At 33.2% G+C, this 27595-nt stretch overlaps 1 protein-coding gene across 1 annotated transcript in view; it reads right to left on the reverse strand.

Moving 5' to 3' along the window:
- Nucleotides 1-1559: 1559 nt before the first annotated feature.
- The window catches only part of LOC141829673 (uncharacterized), an 88993-nt gene continuing 62957 nt past the window's right edge, over nucleotides 1560-27595 (reverse strand). Inside the window, 13 exon segments of the mRNA XM_074717199.1 lie at nucleotides 1560-1661; nucleotides 1664-1697; nucleotides 2170-2192; nucleotides 2195-2304; nucleotides 2425-2467; nucleotides 6393-6501; nucleotides 17684-17820; nucleotides 18049-18166; nucleotides 18316-18547; nucleotides 18759-18844; nucleotides 20629-20833; nucleotides 21404-21487; nucleotides 25764-25850. Coding sequence (XP_074573300.1) covers nucleotides 1624-1661; nucleotides 1664-1697; nucleotides 2170-2192; nucleotides 2195-2304; nucleotides 2425-2467; nucleotides 6393-6501; nucleotides 17684-17820; nucleotides 18049-18166; nucleotides 18316-18547; nucleotides 18759-18844; nucleotides 20629-20833; nucleotides 21404-21487; nucleotides 25764-25850 — 1306 coding nt within the window. The 3' untranslated portion in view covers nucleotides 1560-1623.

A 27595-nucleotide genomic window follows, 5' to 3' on the forward strand; every position in this document is an offset into this window, starting at 1 on the left:
GAATAAATTATATGACTTAGTAAATTTATTATTGAATATATTAAGAGAGTTAGAATTATATAAACAAATTTATAAGTCAAACATATAATAGTCACACATTTTAAAGCAAATTAAAAAAATTGACTTAATGGAAATATACAATAGTTTCACATTAAAAAATTTTAAGAAAATGAGTTAATTTATATTGAATTGCACCATTAATATCATTAAAATATTATTAAGTAATTTAAAAAATTTAAAATAAAATTTTAAAAAATAAATAAATAAATAGACACTTAACCGACAGTTTGAATCACCGGTTAAATTAGGACTCAACCCTTAACTAGCCTGTCTCTAGATAGGTTGGTTAAAGGTTGAACCCATTTAACCAGATCAATGGATAACTAGCACGTTGACCTGGTTATGGTTCCGAGCCATGTCTGGTTTGGACGGCTCCAAGGTCTAGCTAACAAGCATTTCTCTACAAGGGAAAAGTCACGCCAATTGGCTTGTGAACTTGCTAGAAGAAGAATTCAATATCTCCTAAGCATATAGAATTATATAGACTTTACTCTGGAACTGAATGACAGAATCACGTTGCTGGTTTGTCCCTCTAGGACAGATACCCAGCTAACATGGTAGTGGCACAATCAAGCATCCACAACACAAACAAATACAAGGTCTGCTGGTGAGGATATATTATGGTCAAAAAGCTCCCAAAAGCAACATGGGGCCGGCAGATTAGCATCATACTTCCTATAACTTTTAGACGGTGCGGTGTTTGTACCCCTAAGTATGATAAGATTGAAAATAATGGAAAACTTCTTTGCCAAATTATTTCAGACATGTTCAGTTCATGCGTTTGTGGTCCAAATGTAAATCTTGTGTTGGTAAGAACCTTTTTGTAATTATAATACTTGTTAAGCATGCCACCAAAAACAACCAGAGATTTCACTATCAATTTATGAAAGAGTTTTGATTTTTATTTCATTGGCATGTTGAGTTCATCCTTCAATGATCCAAATGCAATCTTGACTGTAAAGAATCATTTTGTGCATGTGTCACTTGTTAAATTTTCCATAAGAAACAACCATGATTTTTTTGGTGAGTAATCTGTATAATTGATGCATACAGTACAAGGTATGACTGAGTTTTGATTTTATTACAGGGAATTAATTTATAAATGAGGATGTCTATTTTCTTCTTGAAAACTATCATGAAATTCTAAAAAATGATACAAGCACACAAGAATTCAGTCCTTGAGATATATTTCTCAAGGAGAAATAGTCAATGAACCTGGTTAACACCATCAAACCTTGCTCTTGCCAGCCTTTTGTCAATCTTTTAATTGTCTCATCACCACAGAGCATACCTATTGTATAAGCCAGAGTTTTGTCAATAGGTGAGTTGGTTACGACGCAGCAAATAGAAGAGGGCAAATGTTCGAATTCTGATGAAGTCAGGCAATACCCTTACGTCGTAACCAAAAGTATCTCCTCACAGATGGTCGTAGGGCCGATCATCCACCTTTGCAGAAGTGAACAGAGTTTGTAAAAAGTCCAATAACATCACACGTGAAATAAAGTTACAACCATAGCAAAATCACAAGTTAAACAAAACTGCAGTAATCATCAACTAGTTAACTTATGGAGCAATTCCATCTTGTTTTGCAAGTCTGAACTGACATCTAAAAGGATGGAGAACAGCGTTGCTTCAACCTGTTGAACAGTGAAATAAAAAAAAATGGCCTGAGTTAGACATTAATGAGGTAATAAACCATAACTTGATTTCTACTGTACAATTGGAGTAAACAGGAAAGTGTGAAATAAACGATCCTACAGTTTTGAAATTGTGAATATATATAATGTGCATTCTGATGCACAATGCTGCCAAATAAAGAAGCTGCAAATGTTTGAGTTCAAAGAGGTCCAAGAGTGACTAAAATTTTCTTACTGGCAATGCACATTTAAATAGAATTCAATAACATACAAGATGATGTATCTGATTCCAAATAAGAGTTGAAGCATACTGTGATGAGATATCCCAGTCAATAGCACCATGACACCAACCAAGCCACATTCTGACAAATCCACTAATAATTTACTAATTTCTAAAAGAATAGATAGGTTCTAACTTTTTGCCCATATAAACCAAAAGTAGCAATCTCATTTTGGAAGGAAAAAAGATTACCTCCAAGAACTCTTCACATGCAACTTTTGCTGAGATCCATGCTCTTCCTCATCAATCATCTCAGTTGTTAAGGGTAAAATTAGTGTCTGATCCACAGTATTTGATGAGAGGAATTGCAAACCAATAGGAGAAACACTGCAAATTATTTCCAATACAAACTTGCTGAATTGATTTAAAACAAATTATCCTTCAGATCGTCATTATCTTATAGTGGGCAAACAAAATAAAGTTGTGAAGTAGGAATCAAAATTTTACCTAATAGTTCTGTAAACATCAACAATATTCTCCTTGATAAAACCTGCCAATATCATTCAGGTCAGTTTCTCAAAGCCCAGCTATATCAACTGGTTTATCAAGTCAAGTCAAAATAAAACTACAATTACATATGATAACTAACGGGTATCTCCCACATAATGTTCTCATAGTGGCCCAAATCATACATGTACTATTAGATTAGGGAAAATGAATATTGTACAGGTTGTTGTATTCATGGACACACTGATGCAAAAAAAGGAAAAGGCATTGATTTCAATTTGGAATTTTTATTTTAAATTGCAATTAAATTTGTTATTATTTTATTTTGATGTCAAGAAGCTGGTATCTTTTAATTTGGTAGTAGTTTAATAGAATTGTTGTCTTCCTAATTAGTAGTATTCCTTTCTTAATTTAGTTAGAGTTAAGTCTACAAAAAGTGTTGTCTTGATGTATTGATCATCTTCAGTTAATAAATTTTCCCTCATTGATTGTGTCAAATCTCTTGTTCTTTAGGTGAGATAGTTATTCTTGTGCTCTATTCATAATTGTCTTGTGTGAGTTTTGGTTTGGTGCTGCATCAATTTTATATCAGAGTCAAATTCATTTTGGTGTTTTATATTCCATCTTCCACAAAATCTTCTACGCCTTTTGCACATCCATTTATTCGTACCTTCTCTGCACCTACTACTCATCCGCTGCTGGAATAGATAAACAATTCCACCTATCTACCACCTCCATGCGTTAGACATCTACACAGCCACCAAGTCTTCCATCACGCCCTCCTCTCAGCAGAGATTCATACATTAATCGACCATAATCACACAGATCTAAAACCACAAGGAAGACAAAGCCAGCATCTCATTCTTCTTGTTGCAAGTTGTTGCTTACTTTCGTTTGTCTTCCTCATCTCCTATGTTGACACTATTGAACACCCTTCTCATTTTTCTATTGTTTCACGTGACTACCTCCACCTAAAGGTTTCTCATGAAAATCCTCCCACCAACAACCGTTGTCGACCTTTGAAGCAGTCAAATTTGTTTGTCAAACCATCAACCAGAAGTCAATCACACGCTTGCTCGTGAGCACGAGCAAGCCCCCAGCGTTGACAAGTTTTTAAATAACTATTGCATGTTCAACAAGAGGAGATCTCCTTGCGACCTAGTCAACAACTCCTCCAATTGAGCCCACTGACAACATTACGACCCACAAATGCCATCTGTGAGGAGGTAAATGTTGACCAGTTGGCCCCTGCTCTATGTGTGGTATTGCCTGGCTTCACCCAAGACCAAATAACAATTGCATGTTGATTAAGAAGAAAATAGCTCTCATATCAATGGGTCAAGATTCAATCATCATTGCATATTTAACATTGAAAAGAGACATAATTTCAGTGAAATTGTAATCTTTCTTTTAAAATTATTTTTGTTTATTTTGTTAATAAATTTAAATCATCTACATTTAATTAATTTCACATAAAAGTCAAATATATCATCATTCATAAAAATATAAAAGAAAAAAAATATATAGTTTCATATTCAGTTTATTCACCATTCACATAAATATTTTTTAAAACATCAACATTGGCATTCCCTTGTATTTTTAATTTGTTGGTTATTTATCTGATTTTACGCATTGTGTTTAGACAATGTCATGACACCTTTGATAGGCCCTTAGTAATGAAACCTTAGAAGGACTATAGTTCTTAGTAAAGCCCTTAAGAGAATAATTAGCAAGATACAGACCAAAACATATTCTTACAAATTATAGCTAGTTCATATTACCAGAAAAGCCAAAGAAGAAAATTAAGCAAAACAAACATAACGAAATAGGAACGCAAGACATTAATTTTAAATTGGTAAATCAATTAAGATGTTGCTATTGTCTTTTAATAGTTGTAACTCTAATAATCATCAAACTACATGTTGTTTTTTGTTAATTTCTATTCACCAAATTGAGAGCTCTATTATGCACATAAGAAAATATATACTAAAACTTAAAACAAAATTATAATAAGAAACAATTATTATTCTGTATCAAGTGATGTAGCCAATCATGATCTTGCATTCATGATTCATATTGTCATATATCACCTACTATAGAAACATTTATATCTAATCTCTTTAGTCACTTTAAGGAAATTTAATTTGTTTATTTATTTTGTCAAATTATTTAAGCATGTGTTCAATTTTAACCTTGACAATATACTAATTTGTTAGGAGAATGTTCAATTTAAGCATGTACATTGATTTTGTCACAAGTTGTGCTTATACAGATTCATCCTCACTATTACCCCTTTCATGCTACATGGCTTGCAGTGCAAGTGTGAACATCACCCTCATCCTATGATAAATTGAGATATTTTCTTATTTATTAGAAGAATGACCAAATGAGAAGGAAATGAAGTCAAGACGTAGAACGTGGAACACAGTGCATCGATTTCTTACATATTGAAAAAACATCCAAATCAAAAAAGTTATCAAGAACCATTGTGTAGAATCTGTAGCAATTATTCTCTACCTTTGAATATGACCCAAGAAAAAAAAAGATGTTGGCAAGTTGTCCGGAATTGAGTTCTTCTCAATGGAGAACAATTCAAACAAGGAAAAGACATTTATTTGAATTTCATATTTTGATTTTGAATTGTAATTAAATTTAATAATTGTTCTATTTTAGTGTGAACAAGATGGTATTTCAGTTTAATAGGAATATCTTTTAATTTAATAGTAGTTTAATGGGATCATTGCCTTTCCAATTAATGGAACTTCTTTCCTACTTTGATTAGGGTTGAGTCTATAAAAGTACATCATCTTTATGTATTAATCAAATTCAGTTAAGAAAATTTTCCCTTATCAATTTTATATATGAGATCACTTATTCCATGTATGAGAAAGATAGCTATCCTCATTTTTATTAATTTTTTCGGAATTTTTTATGTGAGTTTCGGCTCAATTTGGTAGTTTATCATACCTCTTACATGATATATAGTACAGATAACAACACTCAAATATCAATTTGCGATTAAACAAAATACTGAAAACACTATTAACTTAATAACCTATGATACCTCTACCACCCCAAGTTAAAACATAGATACTATCTCAGTTCACCTTATTATATAAACTAGAAAGTTCTTACAAATAAAAACCATAAACTAAGACATGATCATTAAGAAGGAAACATAATTAAGCAAAATTTTAGAATACATGGAAGGGCATGTAGACAAAAAAAAAAAACTTCAATCAGTACACCAATAAGGAGAGATGATAAGAGAAAAGATAAAGTGAGACTAGGAGATAAATCTATTGACTGAGCTTCTTGCAATGGCACATGTGGTGGCACATGATGAACAAATGGAGGGGCAAAAAAAAACATTTAACAAGGTATTGGGATGAAGCTGGAACCAAAGGAAGAGATAAAGCTCTAAGAGGCAAATATTTCAAGCGGGTTTCTCCTTGAAGTGGTGCACAAAGCAGTAAGTAATAGATTGAAGAAAGTAGCAGTAAGCATTGAAAGAAAGAAAGAAGAGGACTATGCAAATAGTAGTAAACAAATTGAAGAAACATAGATGTGAGAAACAAAAGGGAGAAGAAAGGAAGTTAGTGGTAAAATATAGGAGTAGATATAGAAGAAGCAAAAGGAATGGATGAATCCCCCTCTCCCAAGATGCTATGTTTTTTTGCTCTACAGTAGAGCAAGAGAGGAAACTTTGGAAGGAGGAGAGATGTGTATCCAAACCTGACTCACTGCAAAAATTTGTTAAGAGATATGGACAAGGGAACCTCACTGGAGAACAAATAAGGCAATGTGTGGATCCTGAAGTTATTTTGGTAGGGAGTTAAGATTGTTGTATGATAAGTAAATAACCTCCACAATTCACAAATGTCAAACAAATAAGAAACAATTTTGTGGAGAAACAAAGTACTATATTTATAATAAAAAAAAAGAAACTGGAGCTCAAATTCCAATACCATGGGTCATAAGTTGAGCAGCAAGAGCCTTCCACCAAGTTGATGAATAATCTTTCCCGAGCCCATGAAAGGGAAGCTTGTCAAAATTGTTTTCAACTATTTTCTTAGACTGGAAATGATAATGTAACGAAAGTAAGATTATACATAAAAATGTTTTTCTTTTTAACAATTCAAAGACAAATATAGAGAGATTGTGAATAGAGAAACACAAAATAAAGAAAATCATGACAAAATCAGAAAATATGATGCATTGACAAATCCTTGATTATATTCTCTTCTGCAACTTGATTATATTCTCATATAGTAAACAAGTGCATGGCATGGTTAGAATTAAAGTGACATCAATTTATGATGACCTCATCGAAGTGGCATGCCAAAATTTTCTTTCCACTATATACCAAGTATGTCATGAATCTTTAGGTGAGATGTGATTAGATTTAAATCAAATTCTTCAGTTAAAAGAGGATACGAAGTTTATCATTAATACACGTTATAATCAACCAATCGGGGAACTAATTTGTCGAACAATGGTAAGCTCACTTGGACTCTTCATCATCCCCTCTATACCTATGTTAGAGCCTGCACTTAGACCACCTACACTCAAACTAGCCACTTGACATTTGTAGTGATCATGTGTACAATGTTTTAGAAATATCTATGCCAGTCACTTGGATTCACATTTGTACAGGATGCTAATACCCAAATATAGATAACATAGATGAAAGTCTAGATATCTTCATTTTCAATTGGCATGGTTGATCTATTTATGCAAAATCTAACATTGTATTGAGAAGCTATGCCAATAACTTTGCAATATCTCAAATGAATCTCCAAGTCAATGTGAAAAATATGTCTATAAATGAAATGGACATCTTGGCAACCAAAACAAGATAAGGGTAGAAAATAGAGATTGACATCAAGATATTCCCTTGGATATATATATTCATGGGGCTTCTCCACTTCAAAGGACCTAAAGAGAAAGTGTGATTATTGAATCCATTATAAAATTGCTTGTCGTGCTTGGAATATTTGTTGGTTCAAGAGTTTCAATGATAAACGCAAATCTCAAGGTGATAAACACCTTCTTAAAAATCTACCTATGCAATCACATATCCTCTTCTTCCTTTCAAAATGTTGATGGAATGCATTTTCTAGTTTTTTTTCATGAACTATCCATGAGCTTTGTTCATGACCATTAATGTGTTGAAGTCACTAATGTTCAAGCATTTATTTATATATATATATATATGTATCTCAAGTGCATATAAACAAGCTTTGGGCAAGTATCAACCTTTCACAAACAATTTATTCATTTTGGTACTTGCTTTGAAAGCCTATAAGTGAAGATACAAGTGGGATGGTTGAAATAAAAGAGAGCATTATGTGTTCTTTGTGATCATAAGTAACCTCTTAAGTTTAAAGAAAAGTTTTACAAAATGGTAGTTAGACATGCTATGTTATATGAAGTTGATTGTTGAGTTATAAAGCAAGCACACAAGCAAAATATGAGAGACGGAGATAAGGATGTTAAGGTGGATGTGCGAACATATGAAGATGGATAGGACAAGACATATTTAAGATGGTATGGGCATATACTTAGGTGTCCAATAAATGCCCCAATTAGATACTTAGGTGTCCAATAAATACCCCAATTAGCTAATATGATGCATTACAAATACACTCATTAATAGAGGAAGAGGGAAACCAAAAAAGACTTATTAACAATAAAACAGGATAAAATTTATTTAGATGTAGATGATGATATATTAAGAGATAGAGCTCAATGGTGTAGGAGGATCCATATAACCAACCCCACTTAATGGGATAAAAACTTGATTGTTGTATTTTCTATGCTACCTAGTGTGATTGTATTTGTTAGTTAATATATTATATTGTTGATGGAGGTTTATTTTCTATGAAATTATAAAACATATGTTAGTTAATGCTTCTTATTATTGTGTTGTCCGAACTTCCTTTGTATTGATTAGGCTCTTAACAAACATGTTTATTCTAATGATGTACTTTACACTCGTTTTACTTTGGTGGCCTCGAAATTCTAAAACTAGGGACGGGAACTACATAAGTAGTCATACATAGATGGTATGTGGTGGGCCAAATGAAGTACCTATGTTTTCAGTACTACATTTAGTTATGTTGGATTTAAGTTTTGATTTCCTAGTTATGTGCACTTGTAGAGTTGTAATCGGTTGGTATCTTATATTATATGGTGTTTTGATGTTGTGGTGACAATTGAAATTTTAGATTTATATCGACTTGCTTAATGTTTTAGAACAAACTATATTTTCTTTTGAGAACGTATTGTATTTGTCACAAAGAATAAACTTTTTCCATATTACAATCTACCAATTCTTAAACTTAGTCTTAAGTTTATACAAGTATCCTCTCTAAATATTCAATAAAATTTCTACTCTCGACCAAGTATCAATCAAAATTAATCCATCCCATTAGCATCATTGTCAAATACCCAACGAAATCACCACTTCAATTATATTCAGTTGCAAAAAATGGAAAGTTTCACCATCATAACCACTTGAGTAGAATCCCTCCTAGATTGCAAACTCATCCTTGTCTCCAACTCCATTCACACGCATAGACAAGATCAAGTCTTCTTTCTACATTCCCTGCATGCTTGGCTCCACCACAAGAGGGCAACTAATACCAACTTCTCTCCACGACACCGCACGACTTTGCTTACAACAATAACCTCTTGACTTCACAATCTTATCCGTCGAACTACTCCCGTGCTTGGGGCTCAAAGACTTCCATTCCCAGTGCCTAATCCACGCTTTCTTGTTGTCAATTTCTTCCGCTTGGTGAAAATATTAGGTATTATTTTTAGTTCTAAAAAACTGGGAGAAGATAAAAAAGGATGATCTTTTAAACTTTTATTATCTCTTTTCCTTGTTACTTTCTAATGCGTGATGGCATCCACCAATCCTAAACAAAATAGTATTACTGGAACAAACATTAAGCTTAACAGTTTCAATTATCTCTTGTAAGCTCGAGCATTTGAAATTTTTATTGGCTCTTATGTGAAAGATAGTCATCTAGCATCTTGATCTCCATAATGCAATAAGATACAGCAATGTAGATTTTATTTTTTACTTGGCTTCAAAATGGTATGGAATCAATAGTCACCACATCCATAATATTTCTTTACAACAACAGCAACAACAAAGTTTTTATTCTACTGAGTGAGGTTAGCTATATGAATCCTCCTACATTATTGAATTTAATCTTCTACTATTATCATCAACTATATTTAAATGAATCTTCTCCTCTTTTATCGTTATTAACCAAGTAATCTTTGGTCTCTATCTTCCTTGATTAATGTGCATATTTAACACGATTTCACATCGCTTAACTGGGGCATTTATTAGTTGTATATGCACATATGATATCATCTTAAATGCGTCACTCAAAGTTTTCTCAATAAGTGTAAGTCCGACTTTCTCTCTAATGTTCTCATTTCTTATCCTATCAGTCCTAATTTTTTTACACATTTACCTTAACATCCTCATCTTTGTGGTCTCATCTTCTGCTCGTATGCTCACTTCATAGACAATATTCAATTTCATATAACATAGTAGGTCTAACCATAGTTTTGTAGAACTTCTCGTTAAATTTTAAAGGTATCTTACAATCACAAAAAACACGCCCTCCTTTATTTTAATCATCCTACTTGTATCCTATGTAAAACATCTCTATTAACACCTACATCCTTGTCTAATAGCGATCCTAGATACTTAAAACTTTTAATTAAAATTATAAGTAACTCGTCGTCTTATATCTAAATAATTGTCTTGTTACGTGTACTATTAAACTTAAATTTTATATAGTCTTTATTCTACTAAACCTATAACTTTTAACCTCCAACTTCACCCGCCAAGATTCAAATTTAGTATCTATTCCACGAGTCTCATCCACCAAATCAATGCCATCTCCAAATAAGATGCACTATAGTAACTTATCTTAGATGTGTTCAATGAATTCATCCATAATTAGTGAAAAAATATGAACTTAGAGTTGATCCTTAATGTAACACTATTTTATAGGAAACGTTTCGATTAATTTGCCTAGAATTTTCACTCTTGTCATTACATTATTATACATATCCTTAATTGTCTCAATATATGCTATACTAATATTTTTCTTTCCTAGAATTCTCTATATGATTTCCCTCGAGAGTCTGTCATAAGTTTTTTCTAAATACCTTGCTTCTTTTCTTAATACTTTTCAATCATCCATAATATTTCTTTACTTTTAAAAAATTATAGGACCTTTGCAGATATTCTCACAAGCTAAATGTCTTTCGCATATACTAGGTATATAGGTATATATGTAGGTAATTGAAGATATTTTCAATTTTAAACAAGATGGTCACTAAGTGCAGGAATGTTATACTACTCTCCATGGCAAGTAGGATGAATTAGCTGCTGATGATTTCTACAAATCCTCAGATTTTAAAGTGCCCAAGTGAAAATTTTAAGTAGCAAAATTTCTTTTTAGGACTAGATGATTCCCATAGTGCAACTCGCTAACAGTTATTAATCAATGTTAATGTACCATCTCTACTAAATGTATTTGCACAAGTCCTTCATGCCACCTCAACGAGTTCCACCACTCCTCCATCCAAAGTTACAGCCCACACTCATAGACAGGTCATAAAGGTGGAGGACAAGGTTATGAGCATTGTATACCCTCCTTGTGTTTACTACATTCATTCAAACCATTCATCAAGACATTTTCTGGATAAGCTTCAAGGACCACCCACTACCAAAGTGGCTACAGAAGCCACCACAACCCCATCTTCTAAATTCTACACCAGCAGGCAACCACAACAGTTAGAATCATTCTGTTTTGACAACCTCAACTTCAAATTCTGCTTCAATGGATCCAAGCTTCTATAATTACTTGACTGTAGTCCCTTTTCACAATGATGGGTGATTGTGTATTGTTTTCTACTCTTCATCTCTCCACTTTACCACCTATGTTTATTATGGACCACTCTCACATACTTATCAACAAGGTTCACTCGAGACCTCCACGTGTATTAAACAGAGTTATTTATGTTCGAAAGTTTACTATGAACTTGCTATCAATTAATTATCTTACCAAATTATTGAATTGTTGTGTGACCCTCAATCCAATAACTGTGTTATTTAAGATCTATGAACACTGAGGAAGATTGCTAGAGGTTATAAATTTAATACACTCTACTAATTAAACGAATAATTCTCCATTGGCTCCTATTCTACCATAAATATAAGATGATACCTGTGGCATTGTTGGCTTGATCAACCCTTTGTATCAAAATTTAAAATTTTTTATCAATGTCCCACCCTCATTAACTAAGCTCTTATGCATTCAAAAAATTTTCCACCTTAAGTAACATGGTATCAAAGCATTAGAGATTCAAAATTAGGGTTTCATCCTCGCCGCTGCTACCCTCTTGTTTTTCACTTGTCAGCGTGCGACAAAGTCGACCACCGCCACCTCTTCTTCTTTTGTTCGTTGACATATCCCACAAACCCCCTTCGCATTTGCCTCAAATGTCTACGCACCTACCCAACGAGCTCGTGGCCCCGTGTTCATTTCGTCACCCATCAACCGCTACATGTTGGTCTTTCTTCGGATTCTTCTCTTATTTGACTTCCTTTGGGATAAAGTTTTATGACTAAAAATAAGTCTTCTATTATGATGGATGTGATGTCTAAAATCACAGACCATAAGTTGAATGATTCGAACTATTTGGATTGGAGTAAAAATGCTCGTCTTTATCTACGGAGTATTGATAAATATGGTGATTTAACTGATGATCCTCTTAAAGATGATTCAAAGAAGACATAGCTTAGAGATGATGCTCGCTTATTCCTTCAGATTCGAAATTGTCTTTGATAGTAAGGTAATTGGTTTGATTAATCATTATGAATTTGTCAAAGAACTGATAGATTATTTAGAATATTTGTACTCTGAAAAAGGAAATCTCTCCTGCATGTATGAGATTTGCAAAACCTTTTACCATGTGGAAAAATAAGATCAACCTTTAATCAATTATTTTATAGCGTTCAAGAAGACATATGAGAAGCTTAATATGTTGCTGCCTTTTAGCCCTGATGTGAAGGTTCAACAATGCCAACAAAAGAAGATGATTATCATGAGCTTCCTTGCTAGCTTATCTCCTAATTTTGAGTCTGCTAAATCACAAGTTATCTCTAGTTTTGAGGTTCTCTTTACAAGATATATTTAGTCCTCCATACAGAAAGTACTATACCTGTTCTGCTTAGTGGTGTTTTGGTAAGTCACAATACTAATTATGTACCCAGAAGATCAACTAGTCATAGTGGAAATAAAGGAGGCTCACAGGACTTTCAAACTCATGTATCAAATTCTAGTGGTATTGTGTGCAACAACTGTCATAAATTAGGTTATACAAAATTTGAGTGTAGAAAGTTTCAATACAAAAATCAACAAAAACACTTAACCCATATTGCGTCCACTAATGATGCCTCTGATAAATCAGTTCTTATCTTTGCAAATGAATTTGTCAAATTTTCAAAATATCAGGAATCACTCAAGTCTTTACTTCCTCTGTCCTCTGTGTTACATTTACCTAATTTATCCTTTAATTTGCATTCTGTTAGCCAACTAACTCGTAATCATAACTGTTGCATCTCATTTTTTTCTTGATCATTGTTTATTTCAGGATCTTTTCACGAAGAAGATTATTGGTAAAGGACATGAGTCTGGAGGCCTCTATATTCTTGATACATCACTCTCAAAATCTTTTACTTGCTCAAGTGTCACTCCTCATTTCGAGACTCATTGTAGGTTGGGTCATCTATCTCTCCCTTTACTCAAGAAGTTGTCCCCAATATAATAAGGTATCGTCATTAGATTGTGAGTCGTGTCAGTTTGCAAAACATCACCGTCTTAGTTTGAGTTCTAGAGTAAATAAACGTGCTACTATTTCTTTTGAGTTCATTCTGATATTTGGGGTCCTTGTCCTATTTTGTCTAAACCTGAATTTTGATATTTTATTACTTTTGTGGATGATTATTCTCGTGTAACTTGGTTATATTTAATGAAAAATCATTCTGAGTTATTTTCTCTATTTTATGTATTTTACGTTGAGATTAAAACTTAGTTCGGTGTGTCTATCCGTATCTTGCGATGTGATAATGCTAAAGAATATACGTTAAGTTTATTTCAATTTTATGCTTCATGAAAGCTCTTGTATTGATACTGCATCCCAAAATGGTGTGGCAAAACATAAGAACGGACATCTTTTTGAAACTGCACGGACCTTTTTATTTCAAATGAATGTTCCCAAAGCATTTTGGATTGATGCAGTTTCTATAGTATGTTTTCTCATTAACCGCATGTCATCCTTTGTTCTTGATAGTGAGATCCCTTTAAAAATACATTTTCCCAATAAGTCGTTATCTCGTATTAATCCTAGGATATTTGGTAGCACTTATTTTGTTTGGGATGTTCGTCCGCATATTATTAAATTAGACCCCAAATTTTTGAAGTGTGTCTTCCTTGATTACTCTCGTCTTCAGAAAGGATATAGGTGCTATTATTCTAATATTAACAAATATCTTGTTTCAATAGATGTTACCTTTATGGAAGGCACACCTTATTTCTAGTCTTCATCTATTCCAACTCGTCAGGGGAAGGATGATGATTTGTTGATATATTCTTTTTCTACCTCAAGTAATACTATCCATTAATTCTCTTACCAAATTATTGAATTGTTGTATAACCCTCAATCCAATACCCATTGTGTTATTTAAGATATGTGAACACTAAGGAAGATTGCTAGAGGTTATAAATTTAATATGCTACTAATTAAATGAATAATTCTCCATTGGCCCCTATTCTACCATAAATATAAGATGATACCAATGACATTGTTGACTTGATCAACCCTTTGTATTAAAATTTAAAATTTGTTATCAATGTCCCACCCTCATTAACTAAGCTCTTGATGCATTCAAAAAGTTTTATTACGAGATTAAAAACATAATTTTCTACATCAATTAAAATTTTACCCTCTAGTAATGTTCTTGAATGTGTGCAATCAACATTTAATCTTTTATGTTTCATAATGTGCCATTCACCAACGTACATGCACTTAAATGTCTTAGAAAATAGCATTGTCAAATATACAAATAACACTATTTGATATTGCATGCACCATGATGACTCGTGTGTGTATCAAAGTAATATTGGGGAGCTAAGGTATTCACCTCATGTTATCTCATAAACTGTGTATTGTCTTTTAGACTCAATGCTAAAATACTCTTATGTCTTTATTCTAATCAAGTTGTTTTCTCTATACCATTGAATTTTTTTTTTTTTTTTTATTTAGGCTTCACCTTCTAAACGTTGGACATAACAAAATTAGCCAAAAATTTACTCATTATATCTTCATTAAAAACTATCACACCAAAAAGCACTACAAGTGATGTTATGATCAAGAGTCTTATAACTCCTACACTTTTGTTGATGTTAGATCTTTTAAAATAACATTATATTTTTTAAAACACTTCTACATTCACCTTTGAAACCATACTACTATTTCCACTAGTCATATTCATCCCTCCACCAAAATCATCTATACTCCTCTATGACAAGTGTATCATCAGCATATGGAGGAGCATATTCAAATTCTCAACAACCACTAACGATTTCACTTGTAGATCCACCATTAGATATTGATTTACCTATTGTTAGAGATAAGGTAATTGTACTAACACCATGCATCCTTATTTCCAGTAAAAATCTAAGTGCATCTTTTTCAAGTTTATTATGTTACTTATATGAAGATTACCAAGTCATACTTAGAGATTGACATTAGAAGCAAGCCATGGATGAGGAGATATTCATTCTTGGCACAAAACACATACGAATTATCCATCGTTTGACTAATGTACACTTGATATCTTGTTAATATGTATTCATAATTAAATATCTCCCGAATAGAAAAAGTAATCACTAAAAAGCAAGATTAGTCACCAAAAGATACATATATACATATGAAGTAGATTAAGACATTTTCACTCTAAAGAACTTTATATAGAATAACCTCCAAATTGTTTCTCTGAGGAAATTAAAGTATGTAGACTCAAAAGGCGATTTAGAATCTCAAACAAAAGTTATGCAAGTAAACCTCAAGTGTACCAACATGAACCATTTGATTTGTATTTGCCACAATCATGGTTCAAAATCTCGAGCCGAATCGGAGTTGTAATTTATGACCAAAACAATATGATTTCGGTATCCTATCATACTATGCCGATATAGTTTCAATATTTTTTAAATATAAAATATATTAATTAAAAATAAAAAATTTAATCTAAATATTAAAAAATAAAAAATATTTTAAAAATTATGGGATCGAGATGCTCCTATATGGTAAATAAATAAATAAATAATTTATTATAAATTTTCAGAATTAAAATAAATAAAGTATATATATTAAATTAATGAAATAATTTTATTACAATTTGATTAAGCCTGTTTAGATTATCCCTATGATAATTAGGAGTTAATTGAAATTATTAATATAAGTTTAATTATTAAACTCTATGTTTAAGTTTAATCTCGCACCCGTGACTCCTCGAGTGGTCGCCGCAGCCTCCACGATAAGTCGTCGCACTGGCTTCCATGACCTCCTACGAGGTTGCGAAGGCCGAGGCAGCCCATAGTGCTGACGATGCCAATGTCGAGCAGTGGGCGAACAGTAACATCCGTTTTATCCGACATGGTACAAATTTTAAACCATGACTATAATACTAATGATATCCTAATTTAGCAATTTGTGTTGATTTCATACTTATAACCAGAAGTGATATGCAAAACATTATAGGTAATGAATAAATATCAAATATTTGCGAAGGCCGCAATACTTTATTAGAGCAGAAGATGCTTATAGCTCTAAAGAAATATGCTTATCTCAAAGAAAATGTATGTGATAGATCTCTTATGAGAGGTTTGTATGTTTAGATGTAATTATGCAAAAGCTCCAATTATCTAAAATAATAATGTGGCCAAGTGTGATGATTTAAAAGACACTCTCGTTAACAAAAAAAACTAGCTAGTAAGTCACTTACAATTAGGATATATTGTAAAAAGAATCATAAAAAGTGTCACTAAGAGGAAATGTTAAGAATCATATATTAAAGAATCTCCAAGAAAATGCTCACTATACAAGAAGCATGTACACTTAAATATTCAAGTCTTCTTGATTGCTCACTATGATGGATGTTAACAATGCACGATCAAGTATTGATAGAAAATTTACCTTAGAATTTTATACATTTGTTAGAGGTAACCTTATAAAATGGTAAAAAGCAAAAGGAAAAATATGATAGCACAATCTAATATTGAAGCATAATTAAAACAATGGTACATAAAATCTATGTGATGATGTGGATAAAAACTCACTTTGATTTTAACATTGCAGATCTTGTATAATGGATAACAATAAACATTGCAAACAATCCATGTTTTACAAAACACATTGAAGTGGATTGTCGCTTTATTCACAATGCGAGCATGCCTAAGAGCACACCATAGACTTAAACAAACGACCGATATTTTTTATTAAGTCGTTACTAAGATTTATGAAGCTAAGATTGAAGCTTTCAAATGTTTGACTATGGCACAATCTGTGTGTGAAATAATGTAGATATATCAACTATTGACTGAAATAGGATTTAAAATTTCAGTACCAGCAAAACTATGGTGTGATAATCAAGTTGTTATTCACATTGTATCAAAACTCGTGTTCCATAAGCAGACTAAGCACATTTTTTTTCTAAACTGGTCATGGGCCATGTAATTCAACAGGGCTTGATCACTACAGAATATGTAAAAACTGGAGAACAATTAGGGAGCATCTTTATAAAAGCTTTAAATGGGATCCGAGTTGATTATCTTTGTAACAAGTTGGGCATGATTAATATCTATGCTCCAACTTGAAGGGGAGTATTAGCTATAAATATATTTCCTAGAACATAGGACCCTAATTTCTTGGCTCTAATACCATGTAATTAAAATAACAAAAAAATTCTTAATCTATTACAAGATACAAGGTCCTATTTATATACAGAAATTAGGGTCCTATATTCTAGGAAATATATTTATAGCTAATAACCTTGTTGAGTACATGGTGTCTTACAATTATTATCATTTATAGTACTCAAATGCTTTTGGGGAGCAACATTGAATAATATAAAATAAATACTGCAAATATTTACCCGAGAGCCTCGAAGAATATCAACATGCATATTGATACCCCATTGACCACCACAAGATCTTATGGAAGACAACAACAAGAAGCTTTCTCTTGACAAGTTTCTTTCTTTTTTGGTTTTGGTACAATTATCACAGTTTCCTGCAACTCAAAAGAAATGATAGTGTTACTTATTTTGCCATATCCCATGAAAATTTCCTCCTAAACAAATGCATGGGAAACCAGCATAAATCCAAAAGACTTCACTGCACCAAAGTTAATGATTATATAATCATGCCTTCTATCTAGTACGCCAAGAGTGGAAAATACAGTTGATATAACTCAAAAACAAAGACTTTTCATCTGACGAAAAAGTTAACAAGACCATACCGCAGTCATCTGTATTCTCTTCACCAAAATACTGCAACAAATACTTCCTGCGGCAAGTAGCCAACAAGCAATATTTTTCTGCTGCTACAAGAGACACTTTAATTGCATTTCTTCTTTCCTGATTTGTTTAAAGCAAATTCTTGGGTGAGGACATCATACAAATTGCAGAATACATGGTAAGCATTGATTAGCCTAGAACAAATAAACAATATTTCTATTCTAACAATTGCAGTTTAAATGCCCAATTTATAAATGGATTACACATACAGATTGTGCTTCACCACAATAGAAATCAACTTTGCGGAAATCACTTCTTGAGTAGTATAACAAGCAGACTGAGGCCAAGCCATCTCTACCGCACCGTCCACTTTCTTGATAGTATGATTCCAAACTCTTAGGGCATCCATAATGAATCACACACCTAATATTAGGTTTGTCAATACCCATACCAAAAGCGATCGTAGCAACCATTACTTGAACCTCGTCTCTGATGAATGATCTGCAAGTTAGCTGTCATCAGAATTTTCATCCTAAGAATAAAATTTAAAAGAAAAACAATGGCTTTCATATAACACAGCTTGAAGGCCAGAAGCCCTGCAATTCTAGCTGCATTTTCCTTTTCTTTAAAAATTGAGGATACACGACATCTGTCACGTGAATTGTCAGTTTCCATGGACAAACCAAAGCATTGTAAGTTTTTGGAAAAGAACCTATGGGACATCTCCCGGTCATTACTTCCCATTTGACCATGATAGATACCAGCCTTGATTCCAGAATTCTGCAATGCTTTGTAAACCTGGAAAATAGAAAAACTATAAAAACATGGCCATCCAGCACTGAAAGATAAGTCAAAAAGTATTAACAATGTTAAATTATGTGTCATCAATTAAAGACTTGAACCTAAGAAGTGAATCTAGCATATCTTCCAAATGAACCAACAGTAGCTTTTGCAATTACAAAGCTCATTGAAGATTAATTGCAATGTTTCAATAAAACATATTAGAAAAATATATCAAAAACACCAGTTGCAGAAAAATATGATAATGAGAAAAAGTTGAGAAATAAATTTGGAAAGGAAAATTAAACCTTCAGAGAATTCAATTGGATATACCACAAAACTGCATAGCCTTTTGCATGGGAACAAACATAAATAACAAAGGGAGGCTAGGATATCAGGTACAACCACATGGCAAATCCTGCAAACTGCCTAATGGACAGAGGAAACCAATCAAAAATAGTTCAGGAGATCTGATTTGCATGAAATACAATTGAGACGTAAACGATCCCATCGTCCAAAATACAATGATAAGAGGCCGCAAGAATATATTAAGGCAAATAGTCAATCTAATGTATTGATCCATACAGTTACAAAACCTATGATATACAACCATCTGGTATCATCAGTTTATAGCAGCCAAGGTACACAGGCCATACAATATTCTCATATCTGGATTTTATTAGTGCTAATGTTAATACGGGTACGGTGGTACTATACCAACACTAGGCACAATCTAAAACAGATTTCTGTCATTGATTTATTATTCATTTTAGCCATATTTGGATTATTTTATTGTCAGTGCTCAGTATGGCAGGTATTGGTTTGATGGATCCTTGAGATTCACATCAGACCAAAATTTTAAACAATGGAGTGATCCTTCAATGTGATATTTCAAAAAAAGTAGAATTTTTTTTAAAAAAATCATCCTTAAAAATGAATAAGGGCCCATAAAGGACCAACAATGTATCATAATTGTGAAGAATAAATAAACAAAAATGACAGATATAATTAAATGTTTTAAAATGTGGAAATAACATATGTCAATTCAGAAAAATATATGCACTTCCAACTTGTGCTAGTTTCATATAATGAAATGCCCTTTTGACCCGCAATGTCTTGAACCATGTCCATACACATGGAATACAAGAAAAATCATGGATTCGAAGCATTCGCATAAGTGGCAATTTAGCTTCTCATAAGCAAACAGATTCTATGTGACTGAGCAATGAGAATGTCCATGCATGGATGTACTTTGGACCACCACAGAACCAAGTTTGTTGACTCAAGAAAAAAAAAGATGAGAGCAAATAGAAGCAGCCTGAGCAGGTCCAATGGTCAAATTTCTAGTCATTTAAGCATTGCTGTAGCATCACACCCACCATTATTAATTTATTATGAACATGGAAAATAATCCCAATGCTGTGAAGAGTAATGATACAGAAAAAACCATGACGTGCTGTGTCATCTCACACTTAAAAAAATGCTTCCTGTGTAAACAGCTCAGTCAGCAAATGCAAACGAGCATAAGAAATCAACTTGTATAATATATCATTTGTAGGAAGCATCAGCTAGTAGCATACTTATATAAACCAACTTAAGGATTTCAGGAAAAAATAACTTGATGAATCTCCCATCTCTGCAATATTAGCTAGTTAGTAAATAATTAGTATAATGGCATTCTTAGGATGAACAATTACAAGATTGATATGCACTGAACTCCAAATAACAATATTTAGAAAATAATCGTTCATTGAATTATTTTATTGTACACCAGCATGGACAAAAGGGTAGACAAAAGAGACCTGTTGAGTATCATTGATTGTCGTGCAGTATATGATAGTTGATCCAGTATTAACAATGTATTTGGAGACCTCTTGAACAAGCTCATCGAAGGACAGAGACCTCGTAATTGATCTAACGCCGTAAAAGAGGTTTTTCCGGTCAAATGATCCCACAACAATGAATGGATCAGTCATCTTCAAGGAGTAGATAATGTCATTGCGAACCCTGCAAAATGTATTAGCAAGCCTTGTAACAGAATACATGAAGAACAAGAAATGAAAGACAAAAAGCAAAGAGAAGAACTGAAATGAACACTCAGCTATAGAACTCGGTGGTAGCGAAGAACTTAGAACTGCACCTTCATACAGATAGGCCTGGACGAGATTAATCTCACTACCTATTTATGTACACTATAGCCCTAAGAAATGATCATATACTAATAGATTTCAAAGAATTACAGATGTACAAGGGCACAAACACTATTGGAAATTAATATACAACAGAACAAATTTATAGCCCTTGTTCCTTCTTATAAAATTTATCACTTCATGTTCAACAAGTTTTCAATCACTCCACCAAACAATGTTCATGGACTATATAATGTTTTCTGAATCACTACATTACATGGATTAAAAATAACTTCCATTAGGTTGATTTACAAATAGTTGTACCCATAATCCAATAAACTTATATTTGGACCATGGTAGACACTAGAATTGATGCTCCACCATAAAAGTTCAATATTGGAAAAAGGATACAAGACAGGAAATGTATCTATAGGATCATCATGCTTACTTTTCAGTAGCTGTTGCAGTTAAAGCCACAAAAGGAACATCAGATAGAACACCACGCAGTACATTTAAATGCTTGTACTCCTTCCTGCAAGGTGTATAACCATGGACTTACATGAAAAAGTGTTTACTTCTCCTACAATCCAAAAGACAAAAAAAAACTACAAATTCCTCAAGATCCAAAGAAACCACAAAACATTTATATGAAAAGACTAATAACCAATCTCAAAGGAAATATACACGGGATATTTTCAACATTCAGATGAAAGATCCATATCATGCCGACACCTGGCATACTTAGAAGCATACCAAGATGGTTAATATTAAAATAATTAATAGTTTAATATATTAAACTTGATCTTTGTAATTAATATACATTTATAACTTATAGTTAATGTTTGTATGACTTAATAAATATTAGTTGATAAATATCAAAATAACTTATAATTTATATAAATAAAGGATAAATATTAATGATACTAATTATAAGTGTTAATAGCTATAAGTACTAATAAGTTAGTATCTATTTTGTTAATATTAAGTATTAGTATATATTGATATTAAATATAAAGATTAATAGTTATAAGTTTTAACTCATGAGTGTCGCCCTAATCCCTAAGAATCCCTTTATTCCTACTATGCTACTATGTTGTTTCATACCAAGCAAGGCAAAACCTGCATACACAAAACTTCCATTGCCCCGATAGCTTTGTCTCGATCTCACCCTTAACCCTCTCTCGGAAGTAGCCACTCTCCCCTGGAAATGGTCAATCTGTCTTAATTGGTACACTTCGAATTATTTTCTGTTTCAACCTGTACAGACCGATATAGATGAACAATAGTTGTCCTACTAATATTTCCTGGCCAATACCATATGAATTTACATAAGCTAAAGGTACAAGATAAAATGGTTGTGTCGACAAAAAAGTTTGGATATTTTATATCCTTGATATAAAAATCGATTCTTATACCAATAAGTAGTTTCATTAGCAAAAAACATGATTTTAAATATAGCACAAATCATAGTTTACATCGAATTCTGCAATCAGACAAATAAGGAAACAAAATATAGGCTCTAATACCACTATTTGAGCAGATCCATTGGCATATTGAAAGAAAAGATTAGCTAGAAATCATGAAAGATTGTATATTTGTCTAATAACATATGACAGGCAAAGTCTGTATATGATACACTGTGAGAAATCATATCTTACCATGAACCTCATCATGCAATTAGCAAAGAAAAACATTTTTTAAAATTTAACTTGACCAAATCATATCTTTTCTCCAACAACAACAACCAACAACAACCAAGCCTTATCCCACTAAGTGGGGTCGGCTATATGGATTCTTTTACGCCATTGAGCTCTATCTCCTATTATATCATCATTTATATTTAAATAAATTTTATCTTGTTTTATTGTTGCTAACCAAGTCTTTTTTGGTCTACCTCGCCCTCGTTTGATATGCGTATTTGTCATAGTTTCACACCGCCTAACTGGAGCATTTATCGGTCGTCTAAGTACATGTCCGTACCACCTTAAACGTGTCTCACGGAGTTTTCCCTCAATAGATGCAACTCCAACTTTCTCTCTAATGCTCTCATTTCTTATTCTGTCCATCTTCGTATGTCCACATATCCATCTTAACATCCTCATCTCCGCAACTCTCATCTTTTGCCCATGTGCTCGAGTCATAGCCCAACATTCAGCGCCATATAACATGGCAGGTCTAATTGCCGTTTTATAGAACTTTCCTTTAAGTTTTAGAGGCACTTTACGATCACATAAAACACCTGATGCTCTCCTCCACTTCAACCATCCTGTTTGTATTCTATGTAAGACATCTCTCTCAATCCCTCCATCGGCTTGCAAAAATGATCCTAAATATTTAAAACTCTCAGTTCCAGACAACTCATCATCTCCTATTTTAATACTTGTCTCATTACGTTCAATATTGCTAAACTTAAATTTCATATATTCTGTCTTTACTCTACTAAGCCTAAAACTTTTCTCTTCTAGTGTTTCTCGCCAAGATTCTAATTTAGCATTTACTCCCTCACGTGACTCTAAAAGGAAAAATAGACTAGGATTATTTTTTCTCTTGAATGATTGATGTAGATTGTAGACCTATCATCGAGCATTCTAGGGGCCAACCTCTATTAAATAACAAACAATTATTACCCAATTATCACCAACTGTCAATTGGCAGACAATCACTGGTATTCTTTATGTCTAAAAAAAAATTTAAAGATGTCTTTCGTTTGCTTATAACTTTCACTAATATGAACTCCTGCAACAGTAATTATGTTTCATAATTTTGTTAAAATTTCCTTCCCCTTTGACGAATTAGTTAAAAGCTGATTAAATCATAAAGTCACCACATAAAGTCACCATCTGGTGGCTTTCAATTTTTTTTCATTACCTTGATCGCTATACTTCATCGCCTAGAGGTCACTTCGTCTGATGAATAAAGATGGACTCTCTTTCATAACCTGGAACATTGCACCTTTCTTATCTCGTATTCTTTACTAAATCATTTTGCTATCAATGCATGTGACTTGCCGGTTTATCAAGAGATCAAAGAGAAGGGGAGCCTTGGCGCAACGGTAAGGTTGCTGCCATGTGACCTAGAGGTCACGGGTTCAAATCCTGGAAACAGCCTCTTGCCAAAGGCAAGGTAAGGCTGCGTACAATGGATCCTTTCCCCGGACCCCGCATGGCGGGAGCTTCGTGCACCGGGCTGCCCTTTTTTTTTTATTTGGGAAATAAAGTTAAGCAATTCCAAAGGGTGAAAGTCAAAAGTCAGCTATAAATTTCGAGTAATTCCAATATGTTTTAACTTTCAATGCTTGGAAAAATTGCAGCATCAATTAAGCATCCTTTATGTTTCCTATGTGAGTCTTCATGAGCCTTTATGTTTCCTATGTGTAAATGTGTATGTTGCTTTAATGCTGGGATATAGAATAGAAATTGAGTTTTTAAGAATTCTCTTAAATTGTGTGATGCAATCTCCCTATGGTATAATGCCTAGGAACCCTTAGGCGTGATATCTAAGTTCTACAATCTTTCTACAATTCTTTTCCACCTAATTCTAGATTCCTACTCCACAATCTTTCCAACACTCAATCCCTCTTCTTGTGTTGCATTAGTAAGTTGATTGGATTTCTTTGGACAACTACTCATCTTTAGCTATCCAGTTTGATTTGATTTTGATTGGTCTGTTAAGCAATCGTTCAAGAACATGAGGGGAACAAATTGATTGTGCTTTATTGAAGAATGACTTGGATTTTTTTGTAGAGATTCAGAGATATGAAATGTTATGAAAATGACTTTGAAGCAGTTCTACTCAAAGATGCTGCAGCCTATTTTTCAATGAAAACTTCAAATTGGATTTGAGAAGATTCATGCCCAGATTACATGTTAAAGGTATTCCCTTCCCGAGTTGCTAGAGCAAAATCAATTATCTTAAATTCATCACATATCTTACTTTTGTTAGGCTATACAGCTAAATGCACTATAATCCACTGAATCAACTATGCAAGACCTTTTTCATCCAGAAAAGTAGGCAAAAAGACAAGCTTTGATGTCCACTTCTGAACCACCAATCACACAAAAACTATCATAACTGTCACGAGGATTTCAACAAGTGGATTGGCCACTTGAAGAAAGAACAACTTGATGCCCAGTTCCAACCAAAAAACCTACAAATTATCAACACTTTATTGAATTCCTGGGGACTGATCAAATAGCACCAATAATAAGGATAGATGTAAAGGTAAATCAAGGGAACATTCTAATTATAAATTTGGCTCCTCCGTCACATGATGCATGAGATGGCACTCACCTGATCAAAGTAGTAGTCTGGTTAAATAGAATTAATAAAATAACTTAGGATGTTCACATTAAGTCAATGCATTCTGAACTTGCAAGGTGAAAATGTTCCTACACATAAAGAGAACACATAAAGATATGTATACATTGAATGTAAACTCTGTTAGAAACGTAAAATTTATTACAATTCAAAATGTGTAATGAAATGGAGTTCAAATATAGAACCTGGTACTTGAAAGTCTAATTTACTAAGAGAAAGCATACTTGTTTCTTTTACTAAGAGAAAGTATTACACGTCCCTTAAAGATACAAAGAAGATAAATCATTCAGTCATCAATTTCATTCTCGCACATTTAGGTACAAACACAAATACTATAAAATTCCAAAATTCAGAATCAAGAACATGGAATTGCTATGGAGAGACATCACCAACATTAACTTGCAGAAGTTTGATTGGCCATATTTACTTATAAATGCCTATTAGTACAAGTCAGAAGTAGTAGAGATAACATAGAATCAATTAGAAAGAACCTGAAATCATGACCCCACTCTGATATGCAATGTGCCTCATCAACAGCCAGCAAACAAATTCCAACTTTCAGCAAGTTTGACCAGAAACTGCAAAGTAATTCAGAACTCTAAGACATAAAATTAAACTAGTAATTATTTAAATCTCCAGATACAGATAAAATATGTAATAAATACGTCGGTGGTTTCTTTATTTAATGTAGGAGTGGGGTTTGTCCTAATTTAATGTAGGAGTTGTTTCAGGATAGACACATTGGTGGTTTCTTTATTTTTCCTTTTCCATAGACACATCGATTATCTTAGGATCAACTCCTTCAAGTATAATCTAATATTAAAATAGAAGAGAGAGAATCATAATTAATTCGTCAATTATCATTATAGTGAAATCGAAATCATAGAATCGTCTTTAGAATTGATTTTCTCATCCTTTTTACTCAAGCACTCTTTGTTCTCTTAACCCTTTTTCACAGCTACTCATCTATATTCCTCTAGATAACCTCTTTACAAGTAAATTAGTACTCAACAATACATTCTCAGCAGATGATAGTTTTATTATTTGATGACGATTATGCACCTGAGTATTTGCACATCAATAAATAATAAGAATTGAGAATTTACCTAATTGATAATAACAGATGATATATTCTAAATTCTATATCTAACATACAAATGTTAGATGATCAAAAATATACATTTATGTATAAATTGAGAACTTAAAGAAGAATTTAAAGTTGTGATAAGAAATTATGCTTCCTTGACCTCTTCAAATCTTTGGTGAAAAAGCCCCCTGCCAACTATGACAACCTCTTAAGGAGAATCGAGAAATATATTAATGTAGAAGAGGCTCAACACGCTCGGAAGAGCAACATCATTGCATCAGGCCTACCTCCCACTCGACAAGAGAGAAGGACTCCTCATCCACCTCCCCATAATGATAAATTTCCAATTCCCTACCTGGCTGGCGAATATGATACTGGTGCCCAAGGTAGCTAGCAAATGATAAGTTTGTGTGGATTTTAGGAATCTCAACAAAATTTGTCCTAAAGATTATTATCCCCTTCCTCGAATAGACCAATTGATGGATTCAACCTTGGCTTATGAATTAATCTGCATATTGGACACCTATTAGAGTTCCCATCAGATTCCCTTGGTGCAGGAGAATAAAAAAAAGTTAATTTCATACCTCGGACGAGACCTTTTACTACACGATCATGCCATTTGAGCTAAGGAATGCAAGAACAACTTATCAACAATCGATGGGCAATCTTCAAGCATCAGATCGGGAGGAATATCGAGGTATAAGTGGATGATATTTTGATTAAGTCAACTCGAGCAACATGGATGAGACCTTCAGTACGCAACAAAGGTGTGGTCTAAAGCTCAACCCGAGCAAGTGTCTTTTTGGTGTCAAAAGTGAATGTTTTCTCAACTACATTGTGACTGAACAGGGAATCGAAGCCAATTCAGAGAGTTTAGACCTTTCAAAACATGCCCTCTTCTCAAAACATTAGAAAAGTTCAGAGGTTAGTCAACCAAATTGCTGCATTATCATGATTCACTTTCAGGTCAGCTGATCGAAGTCTATCCTTCTTCACAGTACCCAGGAAATCGACTCAATTCGTTTGAGATGAGAAGTGTGAACAAGTCTTCACCGAGTTAAAAAGGTACCTAGTATACTTACCTACTCTCTCTAAGCCAATAACAAGGGAACGTCTATGATTATATCCAACAGTTACCGAAGGGGCAGTCGACTCAGTTCTCCATCAAGAGGGCACAATACAACAGTCTATTTATTTCACAGCCACCTCCTAAAGGACGTCGAGAGCCAATATAAT

Source organism: Curcuma longa, chromosome 5 (assembly GCF_044706935.1).
Source record: "Curcuma longa cultivar G26 ecotype Majalengka, Jawa Barat chromosome 5, ITB_CL_G26_1.1, whole genome shotgun sequence".
Classification (NCBI taxonomy): Eukaryota; Viridiplantae; Streptophyta; class Magnoliopsida; order Zingiberales; family Zingiberaceae; genus Curcuma; species Curcuma longa.